Below are 27,703 nucleotides of genomic sequence, written 5' to 3' on the forward strand. Positions count from 1 at the left end.
CATTATATTATTGGTGGATATTTTAAAAGGAAAAGTAGATTACATATCAGATAGACCCAGATAAATGATCTTAGCCGCAGATCTTCATCGGCCATCCAATTTGAATGGAGAAAGATCGGACGGACAGCATCAATAGTCAAAACATTTGGTCATACAAACTGATTGTGATTGGAGGCTTGGGGTTGGTGAATATTCTTGCAGCTTTACATTCGAATCACAAAAGAGTGAGTTAAGGCGATAACAATGGCGAATTGGCCTTTCGTTTAGACTTACAGTCGTCCCTTCTTCCTCCAGCGGTCAATTATAATATATAAGCAAAGGTTGCCCAGTTGTTCCTTTTTTTGCTTTTTTCTTTTTTTTAATATTTCTGTAAAAACAGCCGGTTTGGAGTTCACATCAGCTCCCCTTCCTGGGTTTGGTCCTTTGCCTTTCTTTTCATGCTTCCTCTCAGCATATCCACCTAAACTGTGCTGCTTCTTCCCTTCCTTCCATTGACTATTCTTCAAACCAGTTTTTGTTTCTCCTTTCTCAGCTTTGCCTAGAGAATTCAGACGCACATAACCAAGTTGATCTTTTTCCTCTATGAGTTATCAGAAGATTTGGACATCTCACTTCTCTATTACTCTGATTTGGGTTCGAAAAAGTTATCGTCTTGAGCCCTTCAATTGGGTAACGGTGCCTTTTGGAGTATAAGTTTTGTTGCTGTCTGGATTTCTTTCTTGATTCTGTGAATTGGGTGTCGAAGAATTTGGTCTAAGTGTGGAGGGTGAATGCACTTTCCGGTTTGTAACCTGAATTCTACTTTTCCATTCTGAGTTTTGGGTATTTAGTTATTCTGCCTCCTGGGTTTCGCTCTTTGGTTAATTTGGTGAACTGGGTACGGATGATCTTGGTTGAATTTTGTTAAGCTAATTGTTTCCGTGGTTATACTGATATTCTTCGGCATTTGTCAGGTTCGTTCTGCTTGGGGGGCATTCGGATAGATACGGAGATGGTTCTGCTTTTTTCCAGAGCTCAAAAATGAAGTACAAGTGCATTGGTCCATTGAGAATGTTTACAGTTATACTGGGCATATTGGTGTTTGTACAGTTTCCCGGCAACTGTGTCTCCGGATCAGTAGTTTGGTCAAAGGTTTGTGGAGCTGATGAGTTCACCTATACGAGGTCTCTAGACCATGAGTTATTTTACATAAACGGGAACAAAGTAGACAAAGTTTCTTTCTGCGAGACCTTTGAATTCTACTATAGAAATGGATGTTTTTTGAATTTGGGTCTGGAAGAATGGGGAAGACTTGGAAGGAACAACTGTAGTTTGGAGATCTACCCAGGTATGTCTTCTTCCAATGAGAACAAAAACTAAAGATTTCATAGAGTTTGATGTAAGCATTAATACTCCATTAAGGTTTGCTTCAGGTTCCTGATTGGAAAGCGCTTAGTTTCATGGTTTCTGTTTAATCATTAAAGATGGAAGTGGTTATTCACTTGATTTTACTGGGGGTTTTTTAATTTGCAGGGCAGTTGCCTCAAAGGGGAGGGAGAAGATCTCTGCGTGATTTGGGAACTGATCAATCTACCCTCCGCATGCTTAGTCAGAGAAGTCACCGAATAGAAACGAACCATGTTCCCAGTTCTTGGATGGCCCCAAGGAACATTACTATGCTTGCATCTGGAATGTTGCTTCTATATTGCAGTTTCCTCTGTGCTCGCTCTCGTTCCAAAAGGAACGTAACCAGTGCAAACGTCCTTGCAAAGGAACCGAATTCAAGTGAGTCAAAACTCTTATTGCAATGTTGAAAGTTCTATTGTTATTCTTCTTTTTATCTGTTCTATCTCCTCTTCTCTTGTACTGAACTTTGATCTGGGATAATAGTTACATTCTCAAAATTTCTGAACAATAAAATGTGCATAATCACTTCTTGGTCATACATAGCTGGTTCACCCTCCCTTCATGATCCAGTTTTGCTTCAATTAAGTTGAAAACGGACTTCTCTGATAATAGGTGAGGCTCTAGTATGCGTACAATGTCCAATTCAAGGTGCATGTAGTTGAAAGTGTGCACGAAACTATGATAACGGGTTTGAACGCACAGAAACCTGTTGAGTACAAAATGGCTTGGATTTTCTTCAGAATTGTTATTGTTCAGGATAAACTTCACCAAATCAACGTAAAATTGCTTAAAAATTTCACTCCAATTCAGGTTTAAAACAATACGAGGATAAAAATTCACCAATTCCATATCCAGTCTACTCAATCGTCATTTTTCTCATTTTCATTGCCCAATTGATTCATTGAGATTTGCCTTACATCTTTTCTAATTCAATTCAATCTATCATGATGTGTTTGTAGTTTTACTTGCTAAATATTATTTATTGTTGCAGTTGATTCAGCTTCTTCTTTAGGAATAAGTTTTGTGCCTGCCCCAAGTCCACTTCGAGTGCCACCTAGTCCTCGATTTGAGATGCACCCACAATTGGATAGAATTGGATCAGTGCAGCTCAGTATGAGTCAGATTGTCAAAGCCACTCAGAATTTCTCCCCATCAATGAAGATAGGTGAAGGAGGCTTTGGAGCTGTCTACAAAGCTGAGTTGCAAGATGGTCAGGTTGTTGCTGTTAAACGAGCAAAGAAGGTAGTTATCAATTTCTTCATTGATCCTGAACCTGATACTCATGCAGGTTGTATAAGATTGGTTGGTTTTTCTTTGCGAAGTAGAAAATTTATAGACTATATAAGGGATTTCAGCTTTCTTGCCCACTACTATATTGAATCAAACTTCAAATTAGAAACTAGGATGTTTTACTTGCTAAAAAAGAAAAGAATGGTTGACCTGGAACTAATTAATGACTCCTAACTGGGACAACAACTAGAAACTTCTTGAAGCATAACTAAAGAACTAGTGATTTAGGCTTTCCTAGTTAAAACAAAATTGGAACAAAAGACCACACTTACAATGTATGGTAAGATGGTTGAACCAGTCCATTTCTGTCTAGGCTGCAAAACTGGATTTGGGCTGACACCACCTTATAGAAAGCTCATAGATCTTGGCCGCACTCCAGAAAAAAGCCCCACTGTCTGTGCCACAGCTTGTAGGCCTTATTAGAAGTTCTTGTGGGTTTGGCATGTTGATCCCATCAAACCCTCATATTAAGAGCTAAAGACCTTGCCCTTTGCTTTGTATATATACTGTTAGCTGCTTGGATGTTTTTTTTTTTAGTCACCCTTGATTGTCATCATCCCGGCATTCCCGGGTGAGAAGGGTAAGGTTTTGGGGAGGAAAGGGTACTTGGATAGGGAGTTTAATGACGAGTCTAGAGTTAGTTGAACATATGATTCCTCCTTCTCATTAACAGATATAGGATATGGTTTAGTATATATCCTAAACTGCTATGAGTGGCCAAATTTTTCTTTCTTTTTTTTTTTGGGGGGGGGGGGGGTGTGGTGGGGGTGGGTGGTGGTGGTTAGCAAAAGCTTGGTTGGACCATTTAAGTAGTTCTGCTAACAAAATGTGGTTCATAGACACCATCTCAGACTGTAAAAGTTTGGGGATTTGTAATTTTTTTATTTTATTCTAATTATAGGTAATTTTGGGAAATTGGAGAATAACACTTTTATTTAATTATCTTTGACCATGGGTATCCTATGTACTTGTGGTTCACAGAATCAAGACAAATACTGGATAATGGGATTTGTGTAGCTCACACTAGGAAGGGATGGCTTATAAGGCTAGCTCACTTTAGTAGATATATGTAAACCTACTCATTTACCTCCCCTACCGGACATTTTGTGCTGTTCTCACAGTTCCGAGGTCAAACTTTTATGCAGCAAATTTAACGAGGCAATTCATATGTAGTATTCATACTCTTCAACTTATTCTCCCTTTTGTTAATTTTGTCTTTTACTTGCCTCCTTAATGATAATAGTTTACTTACCCACCTCAACCCTTACTTAAAAAGAAAGAACGACAAAAAAGAAAGAAAAAAACCTTAGATTTTGCGAAATATATGGTGAAATTGCTATGAAGACATTTGTAATCTTGAAAATTATACAGTTCTTTTAGGAAATGTGTGAGCATTAAACTTTCATCCTTTTTATGCCTAATAGTAACACATGGCAGACAATAGGAGGATACTTAACTTTAAAGGTATTTTGAACTTTGGGTCTGATCCTTGTTTTCCCTGAAAAATTGCTCAAAAACAGTATGCGAGTTGTCAAAATGGACTTTCATTATTATATTTGTGGGAGGAAAGATTTAATTTCTTCCTCCTATGGATCATAGTATGTTTTCCCTTTGGAAAGCGTTATGTGAGACCAAGAAAAAGGGGGCTAAATAATTTATGGAGGCACCATGCTGCATTCAGATAGTTCTAGTAGAATTGATGGGAGCAAAAGAATTTTAGACTTGACGAAATAGTTTAGAAAATTGTAGGCTAAAGAGAGCTGTGCTATTAACTAGAATTCATGTTTCAAATAGCTTAATGCTTTACAACATGATCCATCTTGTGTGTAATCTTTATATACTGTGCTCTTAAGGTTAGTTATGCCCTTATGGGTATTTGAGCTTTTATAGAAGAAATCTTAGTTTTCGTTTTCCATATTAATGGATTTATAATTTTGCTAAGTGGGCTTTATATTTATCTTCTATAGAGGATTTTTCCCCAATTTGTATGATGGTCCTATGTTGACATGTAATACTTTGAACAGGAACAATTTGGCAATTCACGAACTGAATTCAGCAGTGAAGTTGAACTACTCGCTAAAATCGAACACCGAAATCTGGTGAGATTACTTGGTTATGTTGATAAAGGAAATGAACGCGTTATTATTACTGAGTATGTTCCGAATGGTACTCTTAGGGAGCATCTGGATGGTAAGATTATTGCCCTATTGAATTTATTGTGTTTCTAACTTGATACACCGCACAGTTATTAAAACTTTTTCTGCTTTACCTGGCAGGTAAGCGTGGAAAAGTCTTGGACTTCAATCAGCGGCTGGAAATTTCCATTGACATTGCTCATGCCCTCACTTACCTCCATCAATATGCAGGTTAGAATGCTGTGTGTTCATATTAGGGCTTTTCTGAGTTGGATAAAATGTTGATGGTGGAGGATACCTGGGGGGTGTCAAATACAGATCCTGTTTTAGAAATAATTTATGGTAGTAGATAATGAAATATTTAGTCCCTTAACTTCAGTTTTCAAGCTTTTTTAAAACTTTGTAGAAGTCTAGAAGCTGGAAGTGAAAAAGCAGTCCCCAACTATAAATTAAGCAATAGGAGAATATTTAGGATGCAAAAGATGTGCTATACAGCTGTCATTTGTAAATATAGTTTAAACCAAGCTACAGTTGACTAGACTTGCTCTTTTCAAGATCCTTGAATCTTCTAAATATCACGAAAAATATGGGGTCCTCTCCACATGCTGACAGAAAATTTCCATTAATTGATTTTTGCAAACAAACATACCATAGTTGTCAAGGCTTCACTTAGGCACCCTTTGCTGGTAGGGCGCATTTGTTTCCTAGGTGCCTCTGTGTCGGCTTGATTTTTTATCCTTCCTCCAACGCCTAGGATCACCTAGACGCCATGACAACTATGAAACAAACTTCCTACACGGACCTGACATCATTGTAAAAATTGCACAGGTAATAGGGACCCAGACCTATTAATTAACCAATAAAAGTAGCTGTACCCTAACGAAATAAGCATATGCTATGTAACAAGTTTAGATGATGGAGATGTTACTATTACCTAGTTGCCAAAGTAGGTGGAGATGGGCCACTAATTTTTTTTCTTCACTTTATTAATATTATTTTACACTTGAACTATCCAAACCATTTAGTCATTGTACTTGTTCCCATTAGTTGCAAATTGTAGGTCCATTTTGATCGATCTTCCAAGAGTATGCAACATACTAACACCATGATCTTTCAACAAAACAATTCTTTTCTTTAATGCCTTTCTTGTTGGGTAAGTGAAACAAGCTGGTTTCTATGTTTGCTATGTTGAATTCTTGTTTGGGTCAATCCCTGCTTATGAATGGAATAATTTTCAGCTTTGGGGGAGGGGTAAGGGGGAGAGAATGGAATTGGGAGGATAAAAGAATATAACTAAATTGAATAAGCTGGAAAGTTTGGGTGTCTTAAAACCAACCCTTCGAACGGTCAATCGTTACAATGGTACACATCCCATGCAGGCAGTCCTTGAAGGAAATAATATACAGTTGCTGAAGAACATTCATGCTGAGGATTAATTGCGTGGTTCGAATTGATAGAAGATGAAGTTAATGAGACAAATTGCTTGAGACTAATTTTGTTTTAAAGACCCAAAAAATGATCTAATGCTGGAGAAATGAATGGTGATTGTCATCTTTTTAACATCCAATGATGAAAGGGGGGGGGGGGGGTGAGGGTAGGGAAGATGGATGATGAATTTAGAGTTCTCTTAGTTGCAAATTGCTGAAAATATGAGAGTTGATCTTTACTCAGGCATTTGAGGAGAATAAAGTAAAATGAGCAAGAAAAGGAGGACAAGGGAGAGTATTAAGAGACAATTATATGCAGTTAGGGTCCATAGTTATCAAGGCGGCAAGGTGACCAAGGCGTTGGAGAGGGTCCAAAAAGCAAGGTGACACCAACAAGGTGGAAAGGTGCCTGCCTAGGCACCCAAGGCGACCAAGGAGCCCGGACATCTAGCGTCGCCTTAATAACTATGGTTAGGGTCAGAGAATTTTAAGGGCTAAAACACCTGTGGTACTCTTGCTTATGATATTATTTTCTTGAAGGGTTGTTATGGAAGTAAAATGGAGACATCTAAACCATTCAATAATGAGATTTTTGATTAAAATACCCAACTAGTTGTACTAATCTCATAAAGGAGGAAAAAATTACACACTATCGAAATCTTTTGTTTGACGTAGGGAACTGCAACTTAAGATGAATCTTCTCCTATATCATCTGATGGCATGACACTTTTACCAAGCATCTTTTCAAAGTGTATATATATATATATATATACTTAGCCTATCTGCTTCACCTTCTGAATCCCAATAATTTTTTCAACATATATATATTAGATTATATCAAGTTAAGTTGCCCTATTGCAACCTGTTGGTTGCGGGTTCAAAACTTGGAAACAGCCTCTCCTGTGAAGCAGGGGTAAGGCTGTGTACATTTGCCCCTCCTAGACCCTGCAGTGGTGGGAGCTTTGTGCACTGGGTCGCTCTTTTTTATCTATTGGATTATTTCAAGGTTGAACTCATATATATTATTAGCATCAACATTGAGTGTTAGACACCTTCGACAAAAACTCTGCATGTGCTACCATTGTTTCTTGTCATGAACCTTTAGATACTGATTTAATTGATGTGTTCCTTCCTGTCCCAATAGAGAAGCAAATAATTCACCGGGACGTGAAATCATCCAACATTCTACTGACAGAGAGCTACAGAGCCAAGGTGGCTGATTTTGGGTTTGCACGACTTGGTCCAATGGAGACCGACCAGACACATATATCAACCAAAGTGAAGGGGACTGCGGGTTACCTTGACCCAGAATACCTGAGGACCTACCAACTCACTCCCAAGAGTGATGTGTTTTCATTTGGAATTTTGCTTGTAGAAATTCTTACTGGCCGTCGACCAGTGGAGATGAAAAGACCTGCTGATGAAAGGGTCACAGTCAGATGGGTAAGCAATTTCATCTGCTCTCTTTACACAATTTTGTCAGTTTTGTAGTGATCAACGCTACTGTGATAAGGAGAGTTGATGCCTCCCACAGATACCATAGACACATCTGTAAAATGCGTACTCTCACACAGCGGGACCACCATTTGATACATTGGGAAGGGGTTGAGGTATTTTTGATTGTACTAAAGAATGCTACCCTATGGTTAGAAGTATCTGACTTGATTCACTTGTAGCTTGGGAATCTCCTTAGGCAGAAATCAAATGGTGGGCCATCCCCTGGAAATATACGACCTTTGTGATGAGGCAGGGAAAATGGCATCTTGGCTTTCCCTCAAAGTAACCATTACATCTTATTCCTTAATATTGTAATTCTTGTGGTGTGCAGGTTTTCACGAAGTATAGTGAGGGAAATGTGGTGGAGCTTGTAGATCCTTTAATGAATGAAATGTTACCTGTAGACATATTAGTGAAAATGTTCAATTTGGCATTCCAGTGTGCTGCACCTACACGGACTGACCGGCCAGATATGAAAGAAGTGGGAGAGCAACTGTGGGGAATAAGAGTGGAGTATCTTAAGAGTGTCAAACGAGTGTAGTAAGTGCAAATTTGGATTTGTTTTCTACTTAAACTCAGTTTGTAGTTTGCTACCTGTGGACAGAAGCTGGTTTTGAAGAAAAGTTACATTCTATTCATTCTTCTTTTTTAAAATGTAGACCATGGTTGATGGTTTATGTCTAAATTGCCAGCCTGGAATTAAACTTTTACAACTTGGTGAGACTCTGAAATCAAGAGGAAAATAAAAAAGAAATTGACTAATTTGCGTTCTTTTTACAGATGCACAAGGATGGAATACAGCTATAGATGAACCCCAGTTGGGTAATATCCTTGCTGAAAGCAACCTTATCATGGAACCATTAACACTACCAGTTCTATTGCACATGAAACAGGGACTTCCTGAAAGCTAGGCTTGCAGTAAAAGAGGACTGCTAGCATTAAGAAGGGTTACTCTAGGAAACCCAATGAGCCCACATGCAGCACTCAACTTGGGCTTTGAAAAATGTGAAATTAAAATTCAGTATCCCAAGGGTACAACTACAGCCAAGATAGAATCTTGTGGACAGTAGTTGTGGAGCTGTTCAATACCTCTGCGCATTAATTTGAATTAAGCCTGTTTCAGGTGCAGTTTTTAAATATCCATAGAGCTAAGTTTGGCCTAAGGTACCTTTTCTCTTTCTTCTTTTTTATGGGCTTGGGGGAGCACAAAAAAGATGTACCAGGATTCTTAATTTCATTTCAGTTGCAGGCTTCAGTGCCAACCTTGGGATCCAATCCAATTTTCATGATTTAAGCAACAATATAGATTTGCATTAACAAATTATAAATTAGTCTAGACCTTGTGTCTTGTATCATGAAGGACGAAGCCCTTTCGCCAGAAGTGTAGTGCTGTCTGTTTGTCTATTTAGGTTCAAAGAAGTTGCAACCAGGGTTGCCTCATCAGCCCAGGGTTGGAAACACAATTTAGCTAAATTTGCAATACAACAGTGTGGCTTCAATTAATCTGTGTAAATCTCATAAAGTTACAACCATCAGTTTTGGCCTTCTTTCTCAAACACAAGTCATAGTAACTACAATTTGGATCCTCTACTGCCGCTTGCCCATGCTGCGGGCGTGCTTCCTCGCACAGGCATGGGTGCAATGGCCGCCCTACCCACTGCCCAAACGTCCTGCTCAGGTGGGGTAGGGCAGTCATTGCGCCCTTGCCTGTGTGAGGAAGCATGCCCGCAGCACGGGCAGGCGGCAGCAGAGTGACTACTTATAAGCATTTCCACCTGTGGCAAGGGGCATTGTATTCTAATATCAATTCTCCCTGATCAGCAGCCTTAGTTAAGGCCATCAAATCACCAACATCATATTGGAAAATGCAATTTTCCATCATTTAAAGAGGGAAAAATGAGAGCGAGGGTTAATGGCATTAAATCTTGACATGTCAAAAGCATATGGTTGCTGGGGTTTCATTAGAGCTGTATTTGAATTCTTAGGATTTAACTATTATTGGTGCGATTAGTTCAGGATCCTAGTTTTTGCTCTTGAGGGTTTTTTCAAGATTCAATAGGTTCTAAAGAATGAGAATTATGAGATTAAAACAACTAACAGACATAGATTGAGAGTGATTAATTCGTATTCGTTTGGGGGAGGAAAGTCTGGGTTACACAAGTCAGAGATGTAAACGGATAGTCAAAAATCTGAATTCGATTGACCTCCGTATCCGTTTAGGGATATTCCTATTCGAGCAGAGAATATCCAGATTCGATCACATCCGATTCGTATCCGATCTGTTTCATCTCTAATCTTGTGTGCTCAACTTCTACCCAGAATCCTTTCCCCCCCCCCCCCCCTTCCCCCTCTACCGTTCCTACCTCTATCTCTCTTTCCTCCCATTCTGCAATCCTTCGTCCTATCTTGCTCCCATAACAACCACCCAGCGTGCCTCCTCTTGTATCCAATCCATCCTCTCCCATTCCTGTCTCCCTCTCTAATTTCCTGACACTATCCGTTTTGGCTTGGTTTACTGTTTTCTTTAGATTTCCTTTTTCAAATGGCTTTTTTTTTTTTGGATTGATCTGGTTCATGTTATCCATCCGTGTGTTTATTTGGGCTTGTAGTTTTTTTTTCTTCTTTTTCCTCCTCTATTCCAAAAGTACTTTTTTCGTCAAGTTTCCAAATGCCAATCTACTCCTTTTAATTACTTTCTCCAAGTAGAATCGAAATTTTTTTTTTTATTTATCAGTCCAAAATACTATCTGAAGCAAATCCTTATCAAACGCAACCTTAGCTGGGGTTTTCGTTTTGTTTGTTGATGACACAAAATTCCATCCCTTCAATCAATCCTCAATTATTTTGTAGACAAAGTGAGTCTTTTTAGAAATAACTGTTCTCCACAGCTGGATAACACAATTATCAGACAGCGGGGGTCAAAGACACGGACAGGATAGCTAAATCATAAGTATTTGGGAACTACTTTCCTTCTCTATCGCCCTCGTTCTTACTCCTATCAGTCAATACTCTAATAGTCCATTCTCCATGGGGTAGGAAGCAAACTGGTTACCTGGAAAAGCATTTGGTGGGGTCCTAAGGAGTCTTGAGAGAAAATTACACCTCATTTTTTGGGACCTTTGTCTACTCCATTTTCCCAAGTTCCTCTAATAGAGGGGGTGGAAATGATCACCCTGCCCCTGTCCGAACATACTGTCCTGATGGGATCCACCCTCCCTCTGTTAGAGGAACTTGGGAAAATGGAGCGAGCAAGAAATGGAGCAGATAAAGATACCATTCTTTTGATCTTCTATATGCAAGTCAGGAAAACAAAAAATTAAAGGTTTGGGATTGAGAATGCTATTTTACTCAAACTTGGCTCAAACTTTGCTGGAGACTTCTTACCAACCCAAACTAACTTTGGGCTCGCATTCTCAGAGCTAAATACTGTAAAGCCAAATGTTCTCTATGCCAGGGGTGCAGGCTGCACCCAGACACATGAGGGTGGGTGAAATGACCACCCTGCCCCCCTGAATGGCAGCCCATGTGTCTGGGCGCAGGCTGCGCTGCGGCACAGAGAACATCAGTCCATACTTTAGTGGACATGACTCCTTCCTCACTCACCAAGGTGATGCACATGGATCTCATATTTGGAATAGTCTCAGAAGGATTAGATCAACTTTAAGGAAAATGATCTGCCGGGAGTGGGTAATGGTTTAGATACTATAACATATTGCAAAACCCATGGATCCCTGGACTGGTTGATTTCTGTATACCAAACGCTGTCCATAAACATCCATGTTTTCCACAATGGAAGAGCTCATGCTCAACTCAAATGGTTGCTGGAATATCAGCTTAATCTCACAAATTTTGCCATCACCTATTGTCTCTAATATTCTAAAGATCCCTCTCAGTGCTTACACCCATGATAATCAATGGTCTACACCATTATTGAAACCAGGTCTGCTCTCCTCTAAAATTGCTACTATATGTCTGGATCTTTTCAGGTTAATATTGTGACCCCAAATCTGAACATGTTATGGTTGCGGCATTGGAAAATTAAGACGCATCAGAAATTTGTTCTCTTTGTACGGAAAATCTTTGAAGGCATTAAACCAACTAGAACTCCTTAATCAATATTTTCCTCTAAATACAGGGTACCCTTTCTGCCATCAAGAACCAGAAACCATGGCACATTTTCCTCTCTCGCAGCTTCACTAAGAGGATTTGGGCAGTAAGAACATTGGGGCTTCGAGCAGTATCACCCTCTCAACTATTCCTCCATGATTTCTGGTTCATGTACCCTCTTGAAAAAGTCAGTCAAAATAAAATCCCCATGATCGTTTCCATCATCTTATATTTCATCTTGAAAGCTAGAAACAGCTTGACTTTCACTTCTACGACCTTGAACCCCACTCAGATTATTAAAAACATGGTCAGGTAGGAACATGATCTCGTTGTTCCTTTTCAACCTCAAGAACCATCAAAGTGAAGATACTACACCACCCCAACACCTCATCCTTTATCCTTGTTTTTCGGTAATCATCTAATCATTCTCACAGATGGCAGTTTTATGTTTTCATGAAGAAACCAAAGAAGCGGGCTGGGCATCTATCATAATGCAACAGATTAACGGAAGCCTTCTTTAAAAATGGTTTTGCAGGAACTGCACACAAGCAGAGTCAATAGGAATCAAGCAAGGCTTTGAGGGGTCCTGGAAATTGTTATAGAAAATAATTGGTTGCAGCAAGAACCTCCTGTGCATGTTCCTCCAAGTGATTGCTCCCTATAGCCCACACACTGATAGTCTTCAGTCTTTGACAGCTCAAATTCAGTAAAGCCTGATCCAAGCTATTTCCTGCTATTAAAACAAAGTCCTATTCAGCCATTCAGTCTTGAAAATTTCAGTATATTTTACTATTTGGGCTGGCAACCAGAAACAACATTCACTTACCAGGATTGGAAATGGCAATGCAAGAGCACTGGCATCCCTTGGATTCATAAACTTGCAACATTTCCTTAATCATCCAGAAGAATAGATAATCTTGGAATATGTAATCCAGAATACCGTGGGGGATTCTGGTCCTTTTGGGGTAGATTTCTTCTTATGATATTAGGATTAAGTTGCTGCTCTTATAGAGTCAGCTAGTTAGGGGTAATTATGTCTATTTCAGTCCCTTTGTAACTTTCACCTCTATTATAAATAGAGGGGCGTACCTATCAATGAATCTAACACATTCTATTCTCTAATTCTCTCTTTCTAACCCACAGTTCTGCTAACATGGTATCAGAGCCAAGTCTGATCTAGGTTAGAAAGAAAGAAAGAAAAAACCCTCCTTTTCTTTTTCAATCGACTTCTCCCTCCTTTCTCTCTTTCTCGGTTTCACCTTCTTCTGGTTTGCTTCTTCTCATCCTTGTAAGGGAGCAACACTAACGAGGTAAAAGCTAAACCAATGATTTAGTTGCTGCCCTCCTCCATTCTATCTACTTTTTTACCATTAAAATTCTGCTGGAACCATACCTGCAACTTGAAGGTTTCCAGAATTTTCTTGAAGGTCAGATTCCTCTCACTCATGCAGGTTGATCCTCCATTGTTGGAGCCTCCTATGCAACCTTTTCTAGCACCTTTCTACCTTCTTCCATCTACTCCCCTTTCTTTTCTTCTCCAGCTTGATTTAACCCTATCGATCTAGCCAAACCCTTAACCTTCTAATTTTGGATCAACCCTTGGTTCTCACAATCCAACCATCAGATCAGGCTGAGATTTCTTGCACAGCTTACTCCCTATACAAGCCCTACTCGACCTGAGTTTGGACCCTTTCTGATGTCTGGATTAGTTTCTACAACAAAGCTTCCTTAACCTTCTAATTTGGTTACCTGCTAAAAATCCTGACAAAACCCTGAATCCAATCGAATTTAGGGTTACAGGTTTTAGCTCTTGCTGATTTTTGGAGGGCTGATTACTTCCACTTCAAAGAGCACTCGACCTCAATAATTGCTCCATTCCAAGTTTTTGAAGACCCCTACCCCAATTGATGTCTACTTTTCAGGGTTTTCCAAAACCCTGACACATCGATTTTTGGATTAGGGATTTTTGCTGCTGCTGTAATCTTATGGAGGTGTTTCTACCATCAAGAGAGATACTCTAACTCATCAATTAATGGCTTGAAGAAGTTCCTTTTTTCTGTGATAGCTGCTGCCTTATTTTTCTGCAATTTTTTGGTGTTTCTCCCTCTTGAGGATCAAGTCTCATTATTACTGGAGATTGGATGTTCACATTGGAGGTCCCATTCTAGCAGTACATATCAGCATCTATTGCAAATCTACATCAACAATTGAAGTCCCCTTTTCCCTATATCGATCTCACTTTCAGGGTTTTCCAAAACCCTGACTTTAATCGATCTTAGGGTTAGGGCTGTTCTTTTTTGCTGATTTTTTGAGGAGAGTCTTATACATACCGGAGAAGCATACGACCTAAATATCAGTATCATTCTTGGAGTTTTTTTTGAAAAAAATTCAGGTTTCACTCTTATGGCTCGATTTCTCCAACTATCAACCTATTCTTTTACTGGTTCCTATGTGGCTGACTACTTCAACTACCTATGGATCTGTTGGGTTATTTATCTTATACTTGCTGGTTCTATTGAGCTTTACTACATACCTTGCTGGTTCTATTGATTGGCTTCTGTAAACATGGCTGGTTGACATGTTACTACTGCCTTTATGAGGATTATTGCTGCCCTGTTCTTGAGACTGAATATCCTACTATTGGAGATCGAATTTCTTTCATTGTTGAAGACTCGAATCTACTACCCTGGAGATCAGTTTATTTGGGATTACAACAGTGTGTTCCATAGTTATTGGTTGCAATTACGAACCTATTCAGTTGTGTGAAATTTTCTCTACTGATTCAAATCCAGCTTACTTTGAGAGCTTGATCCTAGCATTATTCACTAATTCAGATCTAATCCAAGTTTTTTTTTAAGTTTAGTACATCAATTCTGCCCAGATATCTTCATCAGTTCTATTTAGCATGTGGGAGTTTACAAAATTGAGTTTTGCACACTGGTTCTTCCGTGTTTGAAGATTGGTCAAGCCTTGAAGATAGGAGTCTTTCCTTACTTCAAATCAAATCTGTTTACTTATTAGATTTGAATATTAGGGTTTGGTGTCTCTCCCCTGCAGAAGTTTCCATCTAAGGAGTATGTTTGATCGTTTGAAGATGGTTGACAATTTATATGTTGCATTGTTTTTCTCCATGATTCATTATCCCACTGCTTTTTTTTTTTCACTTCACCACCTCCTATACCATACCTTTGGCATATACCCATAACCACTTTGGAAGTTTATGGTATTCTCTAAATTGCTATTTCTTCCTTTTCCATTACCCTTAGCACCTTTTGGAAAATTCTGGAATATTATACTTTTGCACTACACCGTCTCCGTTATCTGTCCACGTGTGCTACTACATGTGAGGGGGGGATTATGTACAATACACCTGCAGCCATTGCAGAAAGCAGAACTTGCAGAAACATTGGTGCAAAATATAGAAGATCAGTATTCTCCACCATTGCTATTGGGTATCCTTCATTATTGGGTTGAGTTCGCCGTAAGGGGGAGATGAAGAGTATTGAAATTGTTTGGTTATTGCCTGCCTATTTGAGGATTTACAGTGCCTATATGAGGATCTACAGTTGGGTTGATCATTTTCGCTGTCTGATTTATTTGTTTTCGCTGCTTGCTGCCCTTACTTGCTTATCTTCAAGATTATCGGTCAGAGATTCATCACTGGACAGCTACAGAAGATTGGTGAAAGCTACCTTTTTGGAAGACATTCCAGTCCCGGTTTGCTGATCAAGTCTGCCCAGGTTTTGAAGATCTATTTTTCAAGTTCTTGAAGGTTTATTTGGGAGCTGCATTCATCTATCAAGCTGGACTCTGCTGCAACTTTATTTCTTCCCGTTTTGTTCAAGTTGGGCATTAGTGCCTTGTATGCGCTAACTTGAGGGGGAGTGCTAGCATTATTATGGAGTTTTTTTTTTTCTTATTAGTTCAAGCTGGATCCTCCTTCTTTACTTATATGTATAATCCAACTTGAGGGGGAGTGTTGGAATAGTTGTCAAGGCGTCGCCTAGGCGTCCAGGCGCCTTGGTCGACTTGGGCGCCTTGGTCGCCTAGGCGGGCGCCTTGGACGCCTTGTTCGCCTAATTGGTGTCACCTTAAACTTTGGCCCTCTCCACTGCCTTGGGTCGCCTAACCGCCGTGACAACTATGGTTGGAATATGTAATCCAAAATACCTTCTGGTCCTTTTGGGGTAGATTTATTCTTATGATAGTAGGATTAAGTTGCTGCTCTTATAGAGTCAGCTAGTTAGGGGTAATTATGTCTATTTCAGTCCCTTTGTAACTTTCCCCTGGGGCTTACCTATCAATGAATATAACACATTCTATTCTCTAATTCTCTCTTTCTAACCCACAGTTCTGCTAACAGATAAGAATATATATCTTCGGGAATAGAAAGGAAGGAATTACTTATGCTATGAAACTACAATGTGGATCTTCAATTGGAACCCTTGTTGCTTATGCTCCACATGGGTAGTGAAGAGAGCATCAGCCATTGGAATTGCAAAAACTGTCAATAAAGGGTCTTCATGCTCTCAACTAGAATATTTGGAAATCAGTTTTCTGTTGATCAATTGATCAACTGAAGCTAAAATATGAAAAAGGCACACGCTTAATGATGCCAAATGTCAAGGAAGGTCTCTCAAGGAGCACAAGTTCCAAGTGAAAGAATCAAATATGACTTTCCATATTTAGACGCTTGAACTCTGCAATCAATCAATGCTTTGTACATAGAGAGCTGTCTCATATTCTCTTCTTGTTTCACCTCCTGGTTTTTTTAATTTGAGAAGTATTCTAAGTTACGTTTTTGATGCAGACAAGTCACTTAGAGGGTTTATTTTTATTGAAAATAAGCTTTGAGTTGGGTCAAAGACAAGCCCTTTTCTTAGAAAGCACTCACTGAGTTACTTACGGAATCTCAAATCTCTCTCGACCCCGAGAATTATTTATGTGTCCAGGTCGATAAGAGGTTTGGCTTGCTTCTCCCCCACCTTTTTAGCGTTCTGGGGCCCTAAAATATAGATATATAGATAAATATAGTACCCTTTCTTCCACCTCCGAAGGATGGAGGGCGTATATAGCGAAAGAAGCGTCGAAGGGCGGTCCTCCTTATCTTATCCAGCAAAACACGTCCATAGAAAAGAAAATCAGGCTCGGGAAATAGCTTAATGGTAGAGCATAGCTTTGCCAAGGCTAAGGTTAAGGGTACAAGTCCCTCGGTCCCTCCTTCCGCTTTTGGCTTCGTCATTCAGTGGTAACGAGTGGAGTGCGTCGGTCATCGGTGAATTGAAGTTGGCCTTAGGTGTAATAGGACTCCCAGTTACTGCGCGCGATTGTATACTGAGGAGGGTTGATAAACCTGGTGTTGGAACCACGTAAACCGGGCTGAGCCTCAATTCAGAAAGATGAAGGGACAGAGGTTACAAATTCTCCATCTCATTGGGGGCGGAAAACGAATTGACATCTTGATGTGATATAGCAGTTGTTTAGGTTCTGGAATTCCATCTCTAGTTGGGGGTTTTGGTTCTAAGGTTAAAAAATGTGGTACGGGTTCATCTCTCTCGACTAGTTCAGGTTCAAGAGAAGGGTAATCGAGGGGACCAAGACTTTAGATCTCTTCTCTACGGCAAGATGGTTATTTCGTATGTGTTAGGGAGGCCAGAAAAGACGGATTGAATCGAGAGGCGATGCCTATGCCTCTTCTTTATCAATAGGATTCCTGACATGAAGAAATTGATAGCAATATGGAGGAAAGTTCCCATCAGGCAACAATGGTTTTGCCTGACCTTACTGAAGCATGCATATTATGTCAGTGAAGACTTGGTGTGAAGCCTTGTAGACGACGTACTCGGGGCTAGTAGAGTATTTTGAGTCTGTTTTATTTATTATTTTACTTTCTTAGTCAATTTATGATACCTTATCAATTAAGGATTGGGTTAGGCCTTTCCTTTTTAGTGTCTAAGTCTATTTTTGAGTCTTTTATATAAGTTTGTAAGGACGGCCAACATTGTACACGAATTTGAACGAATTGAAAAGTTGCTTATGCAATGTTGAATCTTGAGATAGGATAGGTAAGAAGCCTAGGGTGAGATGCCCATTCCATTCCCCCATCCCTTCCATCAGTTCCTGAATCTAAACCCTAATTTTGTTCAAATCGATCTCAAAAGTGCTACAAGCTGTTGGGATTTCTTTCAATTGATTGTCACATCGATTTCTTGAAGATTACCATATCAAGATCATTGCGGCTTCAACATGTTACAAATTTGTGGGTTTTTATTCGTTTCTTCAACCAAGGAAATTGTTCCCTCATTTGAGTTCCTATTGTTCTCTTGGTTCCCTCATATGATTTCTTGTTTATTGGAGGATTTTTTATTTGATCCTGCTTGGGATTAGACCTAGGTTCTAGTCTTACATTAGTTTCTCTTTTTGATTGAGCACAACCCGAGTGTGTCCTGACGTAGCCCAGTAAGTGAGTGCAACAACTACTGAAAGGGCCTGTTGGGGCTCTTTTATCTTGGAGGTTGGTTCGTATTACTCAGATTGCACTGTAGGGGGGAGGGGCATCTACAGTCTTAAGGAGAGTGACCAGTGGCACGACTCAGCCCCACCATTTTCTCTTAACAACTGTAAGTTTTTGTTGCAGTAGACAATTCGTGAAGCAGTACTACACTGCAGTAAATCCAAGTTCGTAGTCATTTTAGTCAAGTCTATCTCTCATATCTTCATTGTTCTATTTACAACACACACACACACACACACACAGAGTGTGTTGCACTTGATTCTATGAGATAAAATCACTGTTATATGGCAAATGCATTACAGTTCAGATACAGTCAAGACAAATAATGCAACCTCATCCTGCTTCAAAGGATTTCAAGAAAAGAAATGACGATGTTAAAACTACCATAAATTATGTACCTCGAATAGCTCTTTAAGGATCACTATTTGCCAACTCAAATGTAGATTCTCATATCTTCCTGAGATGCCCAAAAAATTTTAATATAACTGCAGGACTAGAATCTTAGTCTCTTCCATCTGCTTTTCCCTAAGGAAGGATGCAACCCCAAAATATGTTCAGGCATAAAATCATGCCTCGTTAATATGCCTACGACTGGATATCTCTGCATTATAACAGAAAGCAATAACAACAATTAGACAGAAATTAAAAGTACAGAAAAGCAAGTTCATCCAAAACATATTCAACCCCCCCCCCCCCCAAAAAAAAAAAAATTGATCCAAAACATCTCTACATTTTGATTATACTAATATAGTGATCAAGATAAAAGAGATTACACAAAGCGAAAATAACACTAGGATAGTAGTGCATGTAGCCACATTAAGAGGTGGAGATCATTTGATGGATACAGGTGTGTGTGTTTGGTGCTAGCAGACCTAAACTTTTCTTGATCAGCCACCAATTTCTTTGTGTCTTAACAAAGGTAAGCTAGATCATGTGGGAGCATCATGGAAGGCACTTTATGTGAGAGGTACATTGCAATCTTGCCTATAGTTTTCTCAGATTATCTCATCCCCAGATGGCAGAATTAACTGTAAAATAAAACAAAGTAGACAGGATTACTTACACTAGAGCCCTTGGGTATCACCAACAGGTGTCTCAAACCAACTTCTCGGAAAAGTATGAGAGACTTTGCAAGTGACATTGTTTCTACTACTGTATAGGGTGAAGCATTTGTAAATGGATGCAAATCCACAAACATCTCCATATCTTCCTTCGTCAATATTATGTCTTCTATCTTCTCACTATTACCTGAACCCCTCTTTGAAAAATCATCACCAGAGAACTGATCTGTGGCATCAATGATGGTAGATACAGGGGTAGGCAGGAAATCTTTCTTCTTTAACAACACAATAAGGTGGGTGCGGAGGATTAGGCCGTACAATTGTGAAGAAGCTGAAACTGGAGGTTCATCAATCACAGGGAATCCATGATGTCTTGTAGTTTTGAGGACGTGTACTATATTGCTGACCTTTTCAGTGCCATTGAGGACCTGAAGTGGGCCTGTGACAACATCACTAACTGACAGTTGCCTCATGTATGGCTCTGCATGAGCATCTAGGTAAGGAAGCCCTTTCAGCTTCATAATAATGTCATATATATTGCCATTAAAAGTGTCAGCTACAGTCTTTGAGACAAGAAGAACCAGCATCATCAGGGGCAGCAATAGCAGACTATTTGTCAGTTCCAAGAGAATAACACATAAGGAGACAGTCATCCTCATTGATCCACCAAGAAGGGAAGCAGAACCCAACACAGCGAAGAGGCCGTGGTTGAGATTCGAGTGTGGCTTCATCAGCATTCCAACAAAACGGCCGTATCCTGCCCCTGTCACAATTACTGGCACAAAGAGACCTGAAGGAGCCACAACCCCATAACTCAAGATACCAAGACAATACAAAGTTACAAAGAAGAGGAGGATAGACACATGGTGGAATTCATCATCTGTGTTCTTGCTGAAAAGGTTTCTAATCGCATCATCATTAGTGTTGAAAAACAGGCTGGCGAGTTCATTGTAATGACCTGGAGGACATTGGAACTTCTTGTAGTTACCAAACCTTCCAATTGTTGGGCATGCTTCTGATGCATCAGCGGGGCAAGGTCGGCAAGTTGCAAGCCACGGTAATAGAAATAGACAACAGGATGTGAATATGGAGATTGAGCAAGCAAGAACTATTCTGTAAGCATGTCCTTTCCTGGAACGATTGAAAAATATCACAATGAGTTCAACATTTCATTTGGATGCCAAAATCATGATTGTGATAGAGAATTAGTGCTTACGCATTGATTAAATTGTATACTCGGAGGACCTTCTGCAGAAGAAAATTATAAAAACTTCCCAATACACCTCCAATAACTCCAAGAACTAGAACGGCAGGTACGTCTGAAAGGTAATAAGTAACATTTTCTGAGGTCACGTTGAACATTATCAGCCCTCCTTTACCAAATAAGCCACACTTGCCACTAATACAAATGTCAATCAGAGCACGGAGAACAATAGCAACCACAGCTGTTGTGAAGAATGCTCTCCAAAGAAGGGCACTTCTCCACCTGCAGAAAAATGTGTTGATGTTAAAGTTGAAAGCATTGCCAAGACATGATGTGCGTGTCAGAAGATTCATACAACCATGATAACAAGAAGCTGAATAAATTAGCTGCAATAATAACAGCGAGAAATTTAGAGGGCGATTAGTACTTGTAAAAAAGAGAAGAAAAAAGGAAAAACTGAGAGTGTGTATCAACTTCTAGGAAAAGAAGAGTAGCAGGATAATACAGGAGAATCCTACACCAGAAAACACCATACTAATTGATGACATTAAGAAAGACGTCCTTTTGTTCAGTGATTAAGAATATCTGGTAGGGAGCTTGTTACCCAATTTTTTTATTTTGCAAGGATCAAGGGACCAATATATCTCCTAAAGAAACCCACATATTGGAGATATGTGGATAAGAACCATGTGTGAAGTAGAGATCCATATACTACAGAATACCTAACAAGGGTATATCCATTTTTAATATCTTTCAGTTTTCTTAACATGTGATGACAAAGGTTGGCTGAGCCAGCCAAACATGGCATTTATATATTTTTTCTTTGACAAGAGGGAGGGAGCGAGAGAGAGAGAGAGAGAGAGAGGGGTTTTTCATGGCCCCTATTTAGTATCGTTGTTATGCATATTACAAGTCTAATACCACATTCTCTAACATAAACAATCTTCCCAACCTCTATATTTGCCCCCCCCCCCGGGTGTGGCAAGAAATCATTAGCCTAGCTTAATAGTTCTTGATAGCTTTCAGGCATTTAGAAACTTGAGAAAAATCCAAATTGTCAATTAGCACCTTCAGAACCAAGGAATAAAATGGTAGAACAATCTAGGCTTCCATATGGAGTTAGTTGTAATCAAATACAAGAAGCAAAAATGCCATAAAAGAATTATTACTGAAACCAATAACTGCAAAATTACTATAGGCAATACCATGATGCCATTTCTTCCAGAGCAAACAGAACACCTCCAACAGGTGCACGGAAAGCAGCAGCAATTCCGGCGGCTGATCCGCAGGTTACAAGATCACGCCTATCTCTATCATTCTTGAAGAAACGTAGCCATCTCCATGTTAAACCATATCTCTTTGATCCACCCTGACCTAGTAATGCTGCAATACATGCACCAGTATGCACCATGGGTCCTGCCTTTCCCACATTTAGAGATGAAGACACTGCTGTAATGCTACCAATAATCTGTGATTTAAGCCAACATTTAAGTACGAGTTATTTAGCTTTTCACTAGAAGGAACCCCAAATAATTTTTTTTTTCATATAAAAAAAAAAAAAGAAGCAAAAACTGCATATTATAAAGCAGCATAGAAAATTTTGACAAAGTTGGTGACTTAGAGCACTCCAGGGTAGCAGGGACCAAAAGAACAGTGGACACTGGCAAGCCTAATTGTTAAATAGAAGTTGGTTTTTGTATGAACAGAGTTTCTTGATGTCCATCATAATGCCTGTGAAAATCGATAAGAAATATAAACAACAACAAACAACAAACTAAGCCTTAACCCAACTTAATGGGGTCAGCTACATGGATCCAACAAAACAAAGTAGGTAAAACTGAGGTCTAAACAAAGCAAGGGAATGAAGAGATGGATAAAGAGGGATGGGAAATGAGATGAGAAATGAAAAATGGAAAAAGACAAATGAATGATGAAAAATAAAAAGAAAAGTGAAAGATGAAAGTAAGAGGAAAGAGGCACAGCCCAGTAAGTTTGGAGAATCTCAGCTAAATGGGGTTTGCTACATGGATCCTTGCCCTCCAATAGGATCTATCCGAGGTCATATTTGTACAAGACCTAAACTATGCATGTCCTTCCTCACAACTTCTCCTATGGCCATTGTAGGCTTGCCCTTAGCTCTTTTAGCAGTCGAAATCATATCATTCCTCCTTATTGGGGCGTCCCTAAGCCTCTGTTGAACATGACCATACCACCTCAAATGACTCTCTTGGAGCTTGCCATTGATTGGAGCAACTCCCAAGTCAGCTCTAATACGTTCGTTCCTTACTTTATCCTTCCTAGTTTTTCTGTGCATCCATCTTAACATCCACATCTTTCCTACACAACTTCTCAATATGACAATTCTTAACTGCCCAACATTCTGCCCCATACATGTAAGAGAAATGGAGCAAGAATGAGTTTGATTTAGTCCACTCTACAGGCACTCAAATCAGTATTCAACATCACAGTAAGTTAACTCTTAAGAACAAATGTCTTTATATAACTAAATTGGAGGAATAATCATCTTTTTGTGGCCACAGACAAAAAAAAATGATCTTGGAAATCACAAGACACACTTCAGGCACTTCTTCTACACTCTGAGGACTTAGAAAGGTTACAATCTTCACTCTTCAGGGGATTGGGAACCTTCTTCAAAGTGCCACAGCAAAAACAACTTCTCAGGATAAAATATGGGACACTCAAATTTTGGCCCCAAAACAGAAGCCATACTCACTTAGCAAGAAGGCATATCCTCGTCATTCACCTGATTCCATGAACATAGTCGTCACAGAAGATCTTCTCACTACTCCGAACTTTCAAGTGATTAAAATTATATATATTTCTCACATTCATATTGCATAAAATTTCCTATGGTTTGATAAAATTAAAAATCAGAACCAGAAATTAATTCCATAAATACAAAGAAATACTCTAAGACACCTTAAAATCTAACCTTTACGAACAGAGTCCGCTTAGACAGGATCCCTGGAGCATCCACACCGTTCAAATAAGCCTTGATTTCAGGTATACCCGAACCAGCGGCTGCCGGCGCTAGAAAAATAGTAATTACGGACGAAAACAGAATGAGAGCTAAGTTGCAAATCGTAAAAACCGCAAAGGCCATCACATACCTGTGCGAATTTTCACCAATCCTTTGGTTAGGGAAAAGAAAGATGGCAAAGGAAATCCACAGACAACAGAGCAGAGCAGAGAAAGAGTAAATAGTAGAATGGAGTTAGACATCAGAAAGAGAATGGTAAGACACCTATGCTCCAACATCATATTCGATGTGATGACAAACTTCATTCCAGCAACATTCTCGACGGCGAGGTTGTTGAAGAATCCGACGAGTCCAGTAAGAGATCCTATAAGGAAACACAATATCCATTTCATGAATAAGTACTGAAAAATCTGGATCTTGTCACGGCTCCTCCAATCCTGCTTGAAGAAATCATTCTCAATCAACCTGCATTTCACATAAACAAGGCTCTTTAAACAAGCCAAGGGATGAAAATCAAACAAAGAGGCCAAAAAAAAAAACAAAAAACAGTATTAATAGCTCACTCGTAATCCAAACTCTCGATGGGACAGACATTGGAGCCGACAATTGCAACCTGAGAAGTAGCCTTGGAGGCGCATCGACGAAGCAGTACGTCGTTGTGATTCTCCAGAAGGGGATGAGTCTGACGCAGAGCTTCTTCATCTCCTTGTCTCGCCATGCTTGGGGTTTCAAGGACAAGATCTCCTATTTGGAAAAGATTATTTTTCCCGGTAAATAGGTGTTAAGCACGGCTAGCCGCCCTCGAAATACCGTACCGAAGGCTGCCTCCGGTAGATAGGCGCAGTGGCTAAGGTTTAGTGGCTCTTAAGAGCTTGGAGTCAAAATATTTCGAAAGAAAGGCCAATAGAATCCGTTAGATTTAGATTCAGAAGATCTGAATCTGACAGTTATTAATTTGAGTGGATAATTTATTAGCTTTGACAGGGGCGTGGGAAATCATGGTAGCCAATTTAATATGAACTTAACTACATGACGTAACCGATCAGGATAAAGAAAACTATCATTATTGAAGAAAAAACGGCGGGCTGTTTTTTATCGGAAAGTTCCGGTGGCACCTGTTTCGAGGGCCAGTCAAAATTTGCCTCGTGTCAAGAAATAACTGCATCCGCTTGAAGTTCGAATCTAGGTCATGATAAAGGCTCTCACCAACAGCGGATTATTATCCTCTCCAATTCCTAAAGTATGATAGTGCGGCAGTGCTAGTGGAGATGTTGACACCTGACAAATATCGCATCCAATGGTTTGAGTTCATAGATATGAACGGTTGGATGTGATAGCTGCCAAGTGTCGACAACTCCAACTCTAGCTAGCACTGCCAAATTGCCACACTTTAAGGAATTGGAGAGGATGATTGTCTGAGCCTAATAAAGTTGGTGAACTGTGGTGTGCTTCATGCCCATGCTCACCAGGAGCCCAGGAGGTCTCGAGTTCGAGTCTCCTGACTGGTACCTTCCTCTCTCCCTATTCCCCCCCTAAAAAAGTAAATATATATATAAAAGCTCCCAATCACCCCCCCCCCAAAAAAAGGCTCTGCTCAGTCTCAAAGTCAATCCGGACTAAGGTCAGGTTATTATGATATCTCAACACCAGAGTTAAACCGATGTAAGGTTGATCTAGGATATCTCAGCCCTAGCTTGGCCTTGCTGAGTCAGGGCTGTTTGGACAATGGGTTGGGTTTGGCCTTGTTTTTTTTGTTTTTATAAAATTTTTGAGATGATACTAACCTGGACTTGGTTCTTGTCCAACCGTAGCGGGAGCTGGATGATCTAGTGCTTGGAAACCACCCCAAAAACAAGGGGGGGTCATTTCACATGTGGGTGTGAAATGACCACCCCACCCTTGATTTAACTATCATTTAGCGGGGTTGGACGCTCCAACTCCCGCCACAACTGCCGACTGGACAGAATCCTTTTCCTACTAACCCCTCTCACATAGTTTTTACATCATTATTTCTCTATCATTGAAACAATTCACATAAAAAGGAGAAAGGAACACAATCTCGTTGGGTGGCCCGCATGATTCCTACACCTAGACACAAAAAGGGTGCAAAAGTACTATGTTGCCCTCATGAAAAAGTGGAAATCCCCGCTTAGGGCAATGATTGTGCACATGCTCCCATTGGCTAGGGCGTGTGTAAGCTCTAGAGGCCCAAGCACTGATCTCTTTCCCAACAATGAATGTGTGGAGACAGAGGGTACATCTTAGGCTCAGAGAACCTTTTACGATTTTTTTTTGGGGCAAGAGCCCGTTACTTGATCGTGTAGTACCTACACCAGTACAAGGGCCAATGAAAGCAATGGGATTTTTTATTCAAGAGGAATTGTAAAATAATTTCACGTGCTTCTATGCTTGAGCATAGGAGCCACGTGTGTTTTTTTTATATCGAGGATGACCTCTACCCAATTCACATGGTAGCCAATATTTTTTGTTAAACATGGTAGCTTGTATTGGTCGTTTTTTTTTTTTTTTTTTTTTTTTGGGTAATGGTATTGACCGTATTTTTTTATTTGTACATAATAGATTCTTTCATTAATTCCATTAAAGAAGGGGTGTACATACATAGCTGTTTATGAAAACATGGTGGCCTATATTGGTCGTTTTTTTTTCTTTTTTTATGGTAATGGTATTGATCATATTTTTTTATTCATACATGGTAGATTCTTCCATCAATTCCATCAAAGGAGGGGTGTAAGGGCTTTTATGTCATTTTAATGCAAGTTGTGCATATACATGCTGTGTATGAAAACTTTTGCCTTAATGTAATACAAAACGACCCTTATGTTTCTAAATTATGCAGCTGCACCCCTTGAGTGGACGGTATTAAATAATACTTCTATCAAAAAAAAAAAAGAAGATAAATATTACAATGTAAAATGCCAACTTTATCCTCTTCTAAGATCAAAATCCAGAAACCTATTCAACATGTACCTCTCTTTACCGTTGTTGCCTTCATCCCCAAAACTGAAGTTGTCGAAGTCGCTGGACCTGCAACTCCACCGCAACTGCACAGGTATGCCCTTCTCTACCTGCCATTATCTATGTCTTCTCTCCCTCATCTCAACTATTCATTTCTTCTCCCTCTCTTCCCTCTCGTATTTTTTTCCTGCTCTCAACAATGAACTTCTTGACGGACGAGTTCCATATATAGTATATCACCAATCACCATTCACCAGAGATGAAAGATGGTAAGCAACGAAAAAGAGACGAACAAACAAAGAATTTATTTTCTTAACGTGGATCCTGTCAAAAGCTACTCTTAAACTATTCTTTCTTGCTAATCTGTGAGAAGGAAAAATTCTTCACCCGGTGTAAAAACAAATTGAGCTGTGGGCTGCTGAAAGTTTCAAAAAACAGCAACCACTGAAAAAAGCAAAAGGTGTAAGTGTTGGTGGTGTTTCCTATTTTTTCCACTGAGTTCTAATCCAACTGGTGAAAGTAGAAAAAGAAAACCGTTAATGGGAAGCTAAAGATGTCTACTCTAAGCATATTTCAGCAAACATTTGGAATGGACCTGATCCTCTACTACTGAGCTGCCCGGCAGGACCCTACTACCAAGACATAGCAAGGTGGTAAATTATCGCCTTACCTCTGCCTGAATGTCTTGCCCGAGTGGGGGTAAGGCAGTCATTTACCGTCTTACTGTGTCTTGGCAGTAGGGTCCTGCCGGGCAGCTCGGCAGTAGAGGATCCAAATGGCATTTGGAACACCACGAAACTACGAGTCAATTGTTTCCCTATCCGCAGGTTCTTGGTGGAAGAAGGGATGCAAAGTACTCGATGATGGTATCAGCAGATGTCGTCGATCGTCGCAGTTCTCGGTTCATGCAACAGGTAGGGGATGGAGTTGGGAACCCTAAATGCATTTGCATTTGCCTTCAAGTAGCAGAGGAAGGAGTGCCAAAACCCTAAACCCTCTTGGAGTAATAGGGGAAGGGGTGGGAAATTAGGGTTGTCCTATGGGTAAAATGGTAAGCTCACACCTCATTAGGGGCATGTTAGTCATTTGAGGATAAACTTAACCA

At 39.8% G+C, this 27,703-nt stretch overlaps 2 protein-coding genes across 3 annotated transcripts in view; one reads left to right on the forward strand and one right to left on the reverse strand.

The window, feature by feature from the left end:
* LOC122651666 (calmodulin-binding receptor-like cytoplasmic kinase 3) overlaps window positions 1–8,443 on the forward strand; it is a 30,577-nt gene extending 22,134 nt beyond the window's left edge. Inside the window, exons 1-8 of one of the 2 annotated variants that reach the window (XM_043845149.1) lie at window positions 584–755; window positions 980–1,327; window positions 1,513–1,764; window positions 2,378–2,628; window positions 4,701–4,866; window positions 4,953–5,042; window positions 7,383–7,681; window positions 8,067–8,443. In XM_043845149.1, the coding sequence (XP_043701084.1) occupies window positions 1,021–1,327; window positions 1,513–1,764; window positions 2,378–2,628; window positions 4,701–4,866; window positions 4,953–5,042; window positions 7,383–7,681; window positions 8,067–8,276 (1,575 nt within the window). In that variant the 5' untranslated portion in view covers window positions 584–755; window positions 980–1,020 and the 3' untranslated portion in view covers window positions 8,277–8,443. Of the gene's footprint in view, window positions 1–583; window positions 756–934; window positions 1,328–1,512; window positions 1,765–2,377; window positions 2,629–4,700; window positions 4,867–4,952; window positions 5,043–7,382; window positions 7,682–8,066 lie in introns of those variants that run through there. The other variant, XM_043845148.1, reaches the window with a different exon arrangement.
* Window positions 8,444–18,597: 10,154 nt separating this feature from the next.
* On the reverse strand, window positions 18,598–24,368 carry LOC122653197 (putative chloride channel-like protein CLC-g). Its single transcript, XM_043847144.1, has 7 exons — window positions 24,186–24,368; window positions 23,887–24,087; window positions 23,575–23,752; window positions 21,827–22,089; window positions 20,634–20,903; window positions 19,420–20,548; window positions 18,598–18,957 (listed from the first exon to the last, which is right to left on the reverse strand). Exons 1-7 carry the CDS (start codon window positions 24,338–24,340, stop codon window positions 18,850–18,852), a joined length of 2,304 nt encoding a protein of 767 aa, XP_043703079.1. The 5' UTR covers window positions 24,341–24,368; the 3' UTR covers window positions 18,598–18,849.
* Between the last annotated feature and the right edge of the window lie 3,335 nt (window positions 24,369–27,703).

Source organism: Telopea speciosissima, chromosome 2 (assembly GCF_018873765.1).
Source record: "Telopea speciosissima isolate NSW1024214 ecotype Mountain lineage chromosome 2, Tspe_v1, whole genome shotgun sequence".
Lineage (NCBI taxonomy): Eukaryota > Viridiplantae > Streptophyta > Magnoliopsida > Proteales > Proteaceae > Telopea > Telopea speciosissima.

Coding starts and splice junctions, on each gene's coding strand:
- LOC122653197 (XM_043847144.1), bottom strand. CDS start 24,340: ATGGCGAGACAAGGAGATGAAGAAGCTCTGCGTCAGACTCATCCCCTT. Junction 20,904..21,826: donor CTGGAAGAAATGGCATCATG/GTATTGCCTATA, acceptor ATTTTTCTGCAG/GTGGAGAAGTGCCCTTCTTT. Junction 20,549..20,633: donor GTATACAATTTAATCAATGC/GTAAGCACTAAT, acceptor CAATCGTTCCAG/GAAAGGACATGCTTACAGAA.